Source organism: Chlamydotis macqueenii, chromosome 1 (assembly GCF_036417535.1).
Source record: "Chlamydotis macqueenii isolate bChlMac1 chromosome 1, bChlMac1.mat, whole genome shotgun sequence".
In the NCBI taxonomy this organism is placed as follows: domain Eukaryota; kingdom Metazoa; phylum Chordata; class Aves; order Otidiformes; family Otididae; genus Chlamydotis; species Chlamydotis macqueenii.
The window spans coordinates 132,454,890-132,466,929 of NC_141556.1; the positions used below are offsets into that span (position 1 = coordinate 132,454,890).

General features: G+C 37.6%; 1 protein-coding gene across 1 annotated transcript in view; it reads left to right on the plus strand.

Annotated features, from left to right (window-relative positions):
* Positions 1 to 12,040, plus strand: part of MAP3K15 (mitogen-activated protein kinase kinase kinase 15) — an 85,258-nt gene that overhangs the window by 16,844 nt on the left and 56,374 nt on the right. The window contains exon 2 of the mRNA XM_086767464.1: positions 11,666 to 11,805. Coding sequence (XP_086623590.1) covers positions 11,666 to 11,805 — 140 coding nt within the window. The remainder of the gene's footprint in view (positions 1 to 11,665; positions 11,806 to 12,040) is intronic.

Genomic DNA, 12,040 nt, shown 5'->3' on the forward strand with positions numbered 1-12,040 from the left:
TGCTACTGCCCTTTCTCTTCCTGCAGTCTTGTCAGCCTCTGTCACAATGTGCCTGCTCATTGTCTGCTGCCACTGAGATGGGTGGGAACTGCTTTGATCATCACATACCCCACAGTCACTTGTCTTCTATGAGCTGTGGTGTTTAAAAAAAAAGTTTTAGAATAATAGGTAGTGAGTATAGGGTATTTCACACTATATATTGGCTTTATAAAGGAAGGATTGTTTTTCCTGAAACTTGCAGTGATTAATAGTTGTTGCCATTTACATTATCCATGGTCAAATGATGGATGTCAACCTGCAATAGCAAATTGCTTTGATTTGCCCCTTTTTTTTCTTTTTACTTCTGTTGAGTGCATGCTTACAAGGTTTAAACAGCTACTGTAAAATTTAAGTACTTTTTTTTTTTGCACTCAAGAAATATAATTATACAACAGTGTGGATGACTGTTATTTAAGAGGTGTGAGTACTATCTCAGTCCAGAGTCTTACAGAATCTGATTTTTTTTTTAACAGATGCAACTGTGTTTTATTATATAATATGTAAAGAGTGAGTTTTTGTGAAATTAAGTTTTAACCTTTATTTCTTTCAATTGCTGTCAAGTCTAACAGTTTAAGTGCTTTTCCAGGAGGCTAACGGGAAGCTGATAGGTAATACCACTCACAGGACTGATAAACTGCAGTGACAGAGCTTCTGCTAGCTGCTGTGCTAGCACTAAGTTAGGCAGAAATTATGAGGTTACATGTAGATTGAGGGATAAGGGGAGGACAGAATGGGAAAAGAGAGAAGCAGAGACCATTGATCATGGGAAAGAGATAGGAGTTGCAGGCAGGCATAAGCATTCATCTGCCTGAGCCTTGAAACTGCTCAAATGGCTAAGATTCAAGTGATGAGACCTCGGTCTCTGTTTCTAACCCAGGAGCTTCAAGGCTGTAATTTTACAAAGAAATTGTATAAATGTTAATCTTTTGTGCATGTCACAACTTTCAGTATTCATTTATTAGCAGTGTGCAGACCTTGGCAGGACCCATTTGATGTGATTCTTGTTGGTAACTAAAGATCCGTGACTTTGATTGTCATACCAGAGGGTTAATTTTTACAATCCTTCCTCGAGGAAGGGTGGCTGTGCAAAGGGGTGTGTACTAGGTGAGTTTCCAGTGACATTGTGTGCAGATGTTCCTTTTCTTACCGTGATTTCTCACACCATTGTGAGTTAGCTCCCTCTGACTTGAGGCTACTTCATCCGTTGGAGGTTATAGTCAACGCTTCAGTGTAACTAAACAGATTATATGAATAGCAGAAAAGACTCTGGGCTGAGATAGTGCATACCAAAACACCTCTTAAAGAACACTCATCCGCACAATTGTATAATCTTATTTCTTGAGTGCCAAAACAAAAAAATATCATAAGCTGGGATTCACAAATGAGCTCCCAATTTATGGAAAACTCAAGCAAGAGTTAGGTGTTTCAGAGATTCCTTGGGAAGTCTTAGCTGAGGGTTTGAATTGTGACCGTCCTTCCTTTTCTTTCTCACAGGCAGAGTGACTGTGGGTGTAGTACCAATGAGGAAGATCTCTAGTCCTTCTCCATTGGCCAGCAATTCATTGGTCAGCTGGTGGGAACATCTGCAGGGAAATATCTACTGAGATGTTATCATTCTTGACTGAAGTGCCTTAAAGGTTAATGAAATTCTTCAATGCAGAGCTGTGAGGCTCTGTGGAGGGGGTTCATAGCAGTGAACACCTTTATTGCGGGTGTCTGCAGTTGGCTTTGACCCCCTTCATAGTGGAGAGAAACAGGCACTTATGGGCTGCGAGTAATCTCATCCTGAAGTAGACTTCTGATAGATCAGACTAACGGTGCTCTAAAAGTGTTTTTCCTCTCTCTGTGTTGACAATGAAGTGAGTGAGGACTGGCTCATCTGAGACCGAACATCTGCCTTGTGACTCTGCCCAACTCACTGCTGAAATCTTAGCTTTGGAACATGCAGCGTTTCATGAGGCTAACAAGAGTACTTCCAGACAACCTGACTTGTCTGACAAATTTCTGTTTTGGTGCTTGGAAGCACTAGGGCTTCTTAATTTGACATGAGAGGATGTTTAACATTGGCCAGAAAAAGAAGTTCTCCAATGGTCTCAGAAATGTCTGGGTTGTTTTTAATTAAATCTTTTATAAAGAAATAAAATGAACCTGAAGCAAAGACTGGCAAAGTTCAGAAGGACTGAAAGTAAAGTTTTGTCATGGAAAACATGAAACAACTTCTAAGTTTAGGCCTACACTGTTTACAGTGAATTATGTATTTCTTAATTTCTGCAATTCAGTATTGCAAGACAAGTTTTTTGAGGATTAGTTCTTTGTTTCCTTCTTTCCCGAAACTGCCAACTGTACAAAAAATAATAAAGTTTTCTGCTCACTTCTGAATGACAGGTTGTTTTCAGATGTTTCACTATTCCAGTCATACAATATTTTCTTCTTCATACTTGTATAAAAACATTAAAAATGCATTCTGAGTTTGGATGCCCTATTAACTTAATTACCTTTTTTTTTCCCCACCACTTCTTGTGGGTGCTCAGTTATATTCTGTTTTGGCAGAGTCTGAGAGTCTGTCTTTAAAGATCAGTTAAAGAAATACTAAGCACAGGCATGCTCTTGGCACAATGTTTGCTTTTCTGGATCAGTGGAACTGCATTCTTATCTTAGTGTAGTGCCTTGCCTTGTTTGAAACTTAGTTTTACTGTGCATTTATATTTAGGAAACATCTAAAATGTTTCTTAAAGCTTTTGCTTTTGGTATCCAAGGTTTTGGAAGAACCTTTGCTTCTATTTAACAAAAAAGTTCCTACTATGCAATTGCAGGTGATGTTTCTAATGAATAAGCAAACCTCGAAATATAAAAATAAATAGGAACTCAGGTTACAGGTCAGCCCCTAGAACTGGTGGTGTTGCTCACCTGCTGTAATTTGTTTTGTTCCTTTTAACTGAAGTGCAGTTTCTTGAGTGATTTAATTTTTGGAACAGATGGTTATTTTGGTATTAAGGAATATGTATCAATTATAAATATGGCACAAGTACTTTGTCATAGTTTAGAAAAATGAATAGTTTTAGATACTAGCTTTCCTGAGCTGCAATAAATGCCACTGGAGCATGAAAAATATGTTCTAGTTCTATTTTTAATGTATGTTTGTGTACCAGAGGACAGATGAAAGATGTGGTATCTGAGTACAACTGTAAAGTAACACCACAGTGCTAACATGATTAGTGGCTGTAACATTTGGGTCTGAATGTGACCCTGTTGTGGAGTTTGTTGCATGAAATGGGTACTCGTATAGAATTATGAAAGCTGGAGATGAGCATTTACCCCTCAGTCTTGTCCGTGCTATTATTTTGAATGATTGCCTCATTTTCACTGTAGACAGAGGGTCAGTTTTGCTGCATTGGAAGTGCTACTGAATGTTATAAACAATTCTATGATTAGGTTGGAAAGGACCTTTAAGATCATCAAGCCCAACCATTAACCTAGCACTGCCAAGTCCACCACTAAACCACGTCCATAAGCTCCACATCTACATGTCTTTTAAATATCTCCAGGAATGATGACTCCATCACCTCCCTGGGCAGCCTGTTATGATGCTTGATAACCCTTCTGGTGATAAAGATTTTTTTCCTCATATCCGATCTAAACCTTCCCTGTTGCAACTTGAGTCCATTTCCTCTTGTCCTATCATTTGTTACTTGGGAGAAGAGACTGACACCCATGTCACTATAACCTCCTTTCAGGTAGTTGTAGAGAGTGATAAGGTGTCCACTGAGCCTCCTTTTCTCCGCGCTCAATAACCCCAGTTCCTCAGCTGCTGCTTATAAGACTTGTGACCCTTCATCAGCTTTGTTGCTCTTTTTTTGTACATGCTCCAGCGCATCAATATCTTGTAGTGAGTGGCCCAAAACTGAACACAGTATTCAAGGTGTGGCCTCACCAGTGCCGAGTACAGGGGCACGATCGCTTCCCTACTCCTGCTGGCCACACTATTTCTGATACAAGCCAGGATGCTGTTGGCCTTCTTGGCCCCCTGGGCATACTGCTGGCTCGTGTTCAGCCAGCCGTCGACCAGTACCCCCAAGTCCTTCTCCGACAGACAGCCTTCCAGCCACTCTTCCCTAAGCCTGTAGCATTGCATGAGGTTGTTGTAACCCAAGTGCAGGGCCCAGCACTTGGCCTTGCTCAACCTCATACAACTGGTCTCGGCCCATCGATCCAGCCATAGTGTCGTATGTTACTAAGATAGCCTGTGACTAAAATTTTCAAATGTTGTTGCCAAAGGCCAGTATTTGAAATTGAAAGGATAAAAGGTTACAGGTGAGAACTGATCTAATGAATAAGAAGTTCCTTTCTGATTATGACTAAGTAAATATTTAAAATAAAGATGGGTTTTGTATTCCTTACCTACATTAAAATGCTTTCAGGCTCTGTGTACATATTGCTGTGCTGGTTGCATTCATTAGGTTTCACTCCAGCTACCTGTGCCTCTGTGTCTTCCACACTGGATTATTCTGCTGGTTTCTTCTTTGGACTTCACATTTCATCACCTGCAGGATGGCTATCCAAAAAGCACTCATTCCTCTGCTGTGTCAGGCCCCTGGGGTTTCTCCCAGTTGTTCGAATGCAAGCCCTGTGAGGCACTTTTGTGATCTATACATTAAAAAAAAAAGTGTGCCAGCTTCCTTATCACCAGTTTCAGAGGGTAATCCAGGCTACAGCTTTGCCTGGCAAATTCTAACCATTCTAGTAGTTTAAAAGCTGCTGTTATATAGTGGAAAGGCTCATCTGAAAAGTAAAGTTTTACAGTTTCTTAGCAATGGCAAGGCTTTAGATTTGCCTAGTCCTTTCAGGAAAGTTATTTAACAGCTGACTTTTCTTAGGCAAGAGTGCTGCTTCTGCTCAGCTAATACATAGTTAAAATAACTTCTTCAGCACTCGCAGTATTGACATCCACAGAGCAGAATGACTTCACAGGGAAAGATGTGAAACTGCTTTCCAGAGTAAGATTTGACACACAAGAAGGAAGAAATGCAAAAAAAGGGTCTGACTTTCCTCCTTGTGTTTGCTGTTCTGATAATGTTGGCTTTTATGAGAATCCCAATTGTTAGGCTTTTTTTTTCCATGCCTTCCATTTTTCTAGGTTAAAGGAGCAGAATTGATACATTTTGGTGTGTGGTGCACCTTTCTCACCAGTAGATCATTTTGTAATCTAAAACCTGTGGCAGATGAAGGTAAGATTAAAGCCACAACTGGGTAAAAGGCAAGTGACAAGCTCAGCCTGAGAACACAAATTAGAGGCATTGCCCTGTTTTTGATAAAACAACATGTGCTTGAAGTCACCATGCTACAACAGTCATTTTGTTTTCCTGAGCAAGCAAACAATGGATGAGCACATTTCAGAATTTTTGCCATTTGATGTCTGGGTTTTCAGAATTTCTGAAGCACTTAACAAATCTATTAGAGCTGTTGAAAGTGAGATATATCTAAGGTTAGATTTTGTTTCATTTTATAATCAGAGTGGATGTGATTCATAATACACCAGAATTAGAATCTAATTTTCTCTGTTGTGTTCCCAAGGTAATAATCCTTTTTAAAAGAATGAATCAAAAATTATTTGGCCAGTATTAAAGTTGGCTTCTTTCTCCAATTTGTGATTAATATGTCATTAATAAAAGCCCAAAATCTCACTGTTTTTTCTTCAGTCCTTACTATATGTGACCAGAAAGAAATCTTCTTTTTTTTTTCCCAAATTACTATGAGGATTCATACTTCATTTAATTCTTAAATATTCTGTCGTTTGATTTCTCAATTTTTTCGGCCTGTGAAGTAAACATTCTTTCCAAGGGAGGTACCCTCATTGTATCAAAAAGTTTCAGACCTCCAGTGTTCATGCTTCTGTTTCCTTTTTTGAAGTCGGAAGTAGGCTGAAACTTGCAGTCAGACTCCAGCCACAACTGAATTTTTGTGCAAAAGTTGTTTGCAGCTTGTAAGAACAACCTTCCTTCTTAAAGATGCTTTGTAAGCGATTTCTAAACTATTACAGTTAGTTTTAATTTTAGTATTCACAGAAAAGTGAAGCACTTGGTTTTAATCTACAAGAAATTAAGCTTAGTCCGAAATATATTAAATTGTTTTTAAAATGCTATTAAATGTGATTATAATATATACAAGTGTACATTGTAGGATAAATAATTACTGCCTAGTCGGTTTTTATTTTTGTGACCAATTTTGCCCCTATAGCAAACCAGTGAACTTAGCAAAGTTCATACTATAATATACTGCAAACTTGAAGAGGTTAAATTGAAACACTTTTGATTTCAGCTAGAAATTCCTAAATAAAGAATAAAGTTACATGTTTATTTCTCATGAGACTTATGTTTTAAGGCAACTTCTGGTTAGATTTTTGTATTTTACTATGTAATTATGATTAGAACAAATTAATTATATTTTTAAAAGAAAAGTAACCAGATTCTTACAGAATGGCATTATTTTAAAGCAGTGAGATTTTAATAAAACTTTGCATTGAGAGAGCTGTAATGGCATCACGGATGTTGACAGTGGTTTTACGCTAAAGTTGGCTTGTCTTTAGGATCTAAGGGAAGGCACTGACAGTTTGCTTGTATAGCAAACTGTGCTGAGAATCTACCTTAACAGTTCTGTTGGTAGTTACTACTGTGCTTTATTACCTTGAGCTATTCCCTCTCCCAGTTTCTGGGAGTACAGGATGTATTACACTTGAGAGTGTTGTGCCTTTTTTATAGCTTAAATGAAAGCTGCAAAGGGTTCCTATTTCACTAGGAATACACTTCAAATTTTGCTATAATTGTTTCCCTGTAAAAACTTTGGTATTCTTTCCTTTAAAGGACCATGCACTCATACAGGAAAAAAACTTGAATGTGCATCCTGAAGCTCTGGGTTCTTGAAGATAGTTATTATGATTTTTTTTTTTCTTTAGGAGCATTATTTTTAAGACTATATTATTGTAAAGAATAACTTTGACAGTTTCCTCTGATGGATTTCAAGGATAACACGTGTATTTATTTACTAACTATGAGGGACACTGATGCAAATAGACAATAATCTGAAGCAATAGTAATCTGAAAGTTCATAATTTACCAGGATACTAGTGAATAGCAAGTGGCAGAGTTCTGCATTTTCCTCCAATAAGGTTTCTATTATCATGTTAAGGTTCTCTTTTTTTTATTTTTTTTTTTTAATCTGTTGTGTATAGATAGGTTCCAAATGCTGAAGAATAATGAATCCATAATAATGGACTAAGGTTATTGCTTTCCACACAGATAAGGCTGGATGGAGATGAATCTTAGATTACACATTGAAAGCACGACAGACTTTTTCTGTCTTTTTTGTGTGTTAGGCCTTCTATATTCCATTTAACTTTCAGCGTATTTCAGAATATTTCTTCATTTTCTCTTATTTGCTACTTTTAACTTAAAAATCTCAAAACTTGGTGCCAAAATTTTTTCTTTTGTTACTAGCAGTGCCATAAATCATACAACAGTCACATGAAGACTTGTGATTTGCTTAGATCATTGAATTATATGATGCCTTCAGGTATATTGCAGATAGAGAAATAAGTCCTCTGGTTTTAACCTGTGTAATAATGTTTTTCCTGTTGAATTCTTTATTAGTTTCATAGTCTCCTGTTTTACCACATGTAATGATCTCTAATCTTCATTTCGGTTGCCATAATATTTATTTCTGCCCTGTCTGGTCTCTTAAGGCATGCTAGTGTTAAAATATGTAAACTGAAGTGTAAGAAATTAGTTATGTGCCATCTGCTGCAACAATGCAGAGACCTAATCAAGATTGTACTAGTAATACTGATGAATTAATTACCTTAATGCAAAAAAAAAATACACATAGCATATTTGTTTTAAAATTGAAACAAAAGCTTAGACAAATGAACTGCAATCAGATACTTAATAAAGTGAGATCAATTTTTGTGTTTGTGACAAATGAGAAGTATTTTCAGGATGAAAATAGTTTCCTGCACAACTATGAGAGAACAAAAAGAGTTTAAAATATGTCTTATCCTTAAGAATAAAGGAGGAAGGAGACATTTTTATGGATATGCTCTTTTGAATGTGAGTTGCTGCTGCAGAACCAAAGCCATGAGTTTAAATGTTCTGTTCCAGAATCATCCAAAATTGGTCATGTTTAACATCAAGCACATCCCCACCCCTCCGCAGCCTCTAATGGATGCATTGTAGAGATCTTTGTACTTCACTTGGAAGCCTTCTGTCTCTACAGAGGGACTGTACCTCCCCCTGCTTTCTTTCCTTCTGAACATGGGAAACCATATCCACTGGTCTTTTAGACCTATGCAGAATGTTTCATTATTGCATAAAATTCCTCATTCATTAAATTTGATCGAAGTTGGCATTAGCTCTTGCTTCACACTTATCTATAATGGAGGAGGTTGAACCTAAATTTGGAAGGGGAAGCCCAGAAGTATATTTGGCTGAACAGACTCCTGATACGGAGGATGGGAGTTGAGGATGAAGTGTGATTGACTTATGTTTCTATTCATAAATCAAGCTTTGCAAAGCAGGTACTAGTGTTGTAATATTTCTTTTTATATGTCTCAGGAAATTTAAGGAAATTCTTATATCTTTCTTATCAGCCATACTAAATACGTGATTGACCTACAGGGTCCCATGTCTGTGTTTAAAGAACTGTAGATAAAAGATTTTAGCATAAATCATAAAAAAAAATGCAGGACAACTGAAACAAATATTTGTGTTGTCACATATTAGCATTGTTCATTGAGGGATTCACAGAACTGCCTACACTGAGAAGAGAGATGCAACCCTGAAAACAGTAGTATTGGAGAGCATGCTTAGACCCAGGGATCAGTGACACTGAACACCATACTCTCAGCCATCTGTGCACTGGGTACATGTTAGGGATCTGCTTCTTTAATAAGCATTTGTTGTTGGTCATCTGTTGTCCACCAAAAATTGCATTCATTTCCTGGGCCCACTGGACTCAAGCTGTTTCATTAGCATATTAGTAAAGCTGGTTTGTAAGCAGATTCCTCTCCTCCCTGCTCCAAGCCTGCTACTGTTCCTGCTGGAAGGGAGGCTTGAAGAGCAACCTGGGAACACAGCTTCTTATCACTGCTCTAATCCACAGCCACTGGCACTTCTGATGCTCTGCTTCTATCTGCTGTCATTTGCTTCTGTGTCATCCCTTGATTTGTGTGATCCGATTGGATCCATTCAATTATCTTCCTGGGGCTTTTTTTTCACTTGCATGTATATTTTTATGATACAATCTTCATCACCACTGCTGGTCTCCAATTTGTTTTATTTTACCTTATTCAGGTAAGGTAAAATAAATATAGGTACTAATATACCTGTGTTTATGAGCTGTGAATAAACAAGAAAAATCTCATTCTCATAATCTTCTTTTATCAGTGTGAATTAATATCTAAGTGATGAATAATTACCTTTCTTAATGCAGATGCTTACTTCTGTTCTTAAGTCCATTTAATGTGTTTCTGATGCTACTTGCATTGTTACCTAGCAGCAGTCAATAGAAGACAAAATTTCAGTTGTAGTCTACTAGGTATGGCAATGAACTGTGTATAGCCTTGTTTCAATGAACTGTGTATAGCCTTGTTTCAATAAACTTTGTTATGGATCGTTGCTCACATTGTATTGTGAAATGCAGCATCTGTGTGCTACATGAACACATTGTCCAAATTCTCTTACCACAATGGTGATTTTCATTTCACAGCGCTCTAGCATGAAAAACAGTCCAAGCTCTTAGACTTTTTTTTTTTCTTCCCCTAAATGGTATTGGATTCTAGGTCTGATTGTTAGTTTGTCTTAACTTTTGTTTTATAAATAATTTATGTTTTTAAAAATGATTTTGCAATATTGGGGTAATGTAGATTTGGATGTGTATACGGAGCTGGGATATACTGCTTCAAGCCTGCTTGGTTTATGTGAGCCTACAGTGTGCAGTGTAGTAAGAATCTGTCCATGCTGTAGAGAGCTGCTTAAATAGGAACTGGAAAGAACGTCAGTAGATGGTGCAGGATTTGAGGTTCCACAGGAGTAAGGGGATATTCTCATGTTGCCATGATTTTATGTTAGGGTTTTGGTTTTTTTTAGGAGGAGGGGTGTGTGTTTGGATTTTTGTGTTTGTTTTGTTGGGTGGTGTTTGAGTTGTTGGTTTTTTGTTGTTTTGTTTTTTTTTTTTTTTTCTCCTCAGTGGTGATGCTTTGGTCTTAAGGCAGATCATTGTCTTTGGAATCAAGACATTCCTTGTGCCTTAACAGGGAGTCTGTTAGTAATCAGAGGGGCTGGCTGACCCCGGTGTGGTGTGTTAGCATAGCTGGTGGAATTGCACAGGAGTGTATATTCATTACAGGGTTTTCCAAGAACTTGTGTACCAAGTATGGGGTATTGGTTCTTGTAATGTCTAACCTTGGTGAAGCCCAGGTTGGCTGCTGTGTTTGGAGGTTATACATCAAATCTGCTTTTAGATTTCTTATTTAGTAATATCTCACCCTTCACTGTTATTCCCTGTAGGTACAGATGCTGTCTGTTACCTCTTCAGAGATGTAGGATGTACTGCCCAGCTGCACTGAGTCTCTGGAATCTGTTTTGAACCACAGACTCCCCTGTGGTTTCAATGTCAAGGCTCTAGTCTTATGAATACTTTGGATTTAAGTTCATCCATCTATTCCATTGCAGTGAAAGCAGACAGGCATATAGATGCAGGCCTTTAAAAAGCTTTAAAACAAAATTTTCTTAGGCAGCATAGAGGATATAAGGATCAAGGAGAAAAACTCAGCGTTAAGTGTCCTCTTCTCCAGTTACCTCTTGTCTCTTTACTGGCCTTCAGGTTTATACGAGAGCCAAATGGTGAACTCTGAATCTTTTGCCTGTATCTCAGCTCTTCTGCAGAACATGGCATATTTCTCCTTAGATCTCTGTATAGGTCATCTTCCACTAACATAATTTTTTTTCCTTCCATTTCTGGCTAGAATACGACCCAACAGCAGTGGAAGTCTTGCTGTGGCTGCTTGTGGTTGAATGTCCTCATTCCTGCACACCTAGTCTTGAACATCTTGCCTGTAGCTTTTAAGAGTCAACTTTCACAGTCGTTTCTTTTTCTACTGTTTAGGAATTTCCTGTTCTCCAAACCTCAGCCTCTTAAGATAAACTTGGTCTCGCAGTTTTCCCTGATTTTCTGCTATATTATTGTTCTTAGAGGTTCCACTTGAAAGTTTGGAGCCTTCTTGTTGGGAAGTTCATCCTATTGGGTGTTCAGGCTGTCAGGCCTAACTTGTAGAGCAAATACAGAACTGCTTCTTCACCTGAGATATTTCTGATGCAGTGATTTCAAAACCTCAAGCAGAATTCATAAATTCTGCTTCTCAGTTACTGTAACTCTGTGATAATTTCTTGAGTTGTTCTTTGTATTAATGGTAAAATTTACTTGTATCATGAGAAAATGATCCTTTTTTGATTGTATTTATTTTGTCTGTCCAAATGTTTGTGTAATTTCAGATTTATTTTAAATCCTCTCTAAGAATAAAATTAGTTTTAAGATTATTATTTTTTTAGCACTTTTCCTTCTCCCTCTCTCATTTCAGATGTTGCAGTTGTGGACATGAGTGATATTTCCAAGCAGCCATCACTGTTCTACCACCTTGGCGTGCGTGAAAGCTTTGACATGGCTAATAATGTTATACTGTACCATGACACTGATGCTGACACTGCTCAGTCTCTCAAAGTAAGGTTCTCACTTTGAAATCTGATTAATTTCAGAAATATCTTTAAATACCTGATCCTGCAAACGTTTGTTTTTCTGAAACTTCCATTGAACGTGATTTCCTGATAGCTACATAGCAAAACCATACTTAGAAAAACAGCTGCTAGCAAAAATGTAGTAGTGATTAGAATAGTATAAAAGGTTGTTTATTAAAAGATCCATAGTATGGCGCTAATCTTGCTTCAGATGGTTAAAC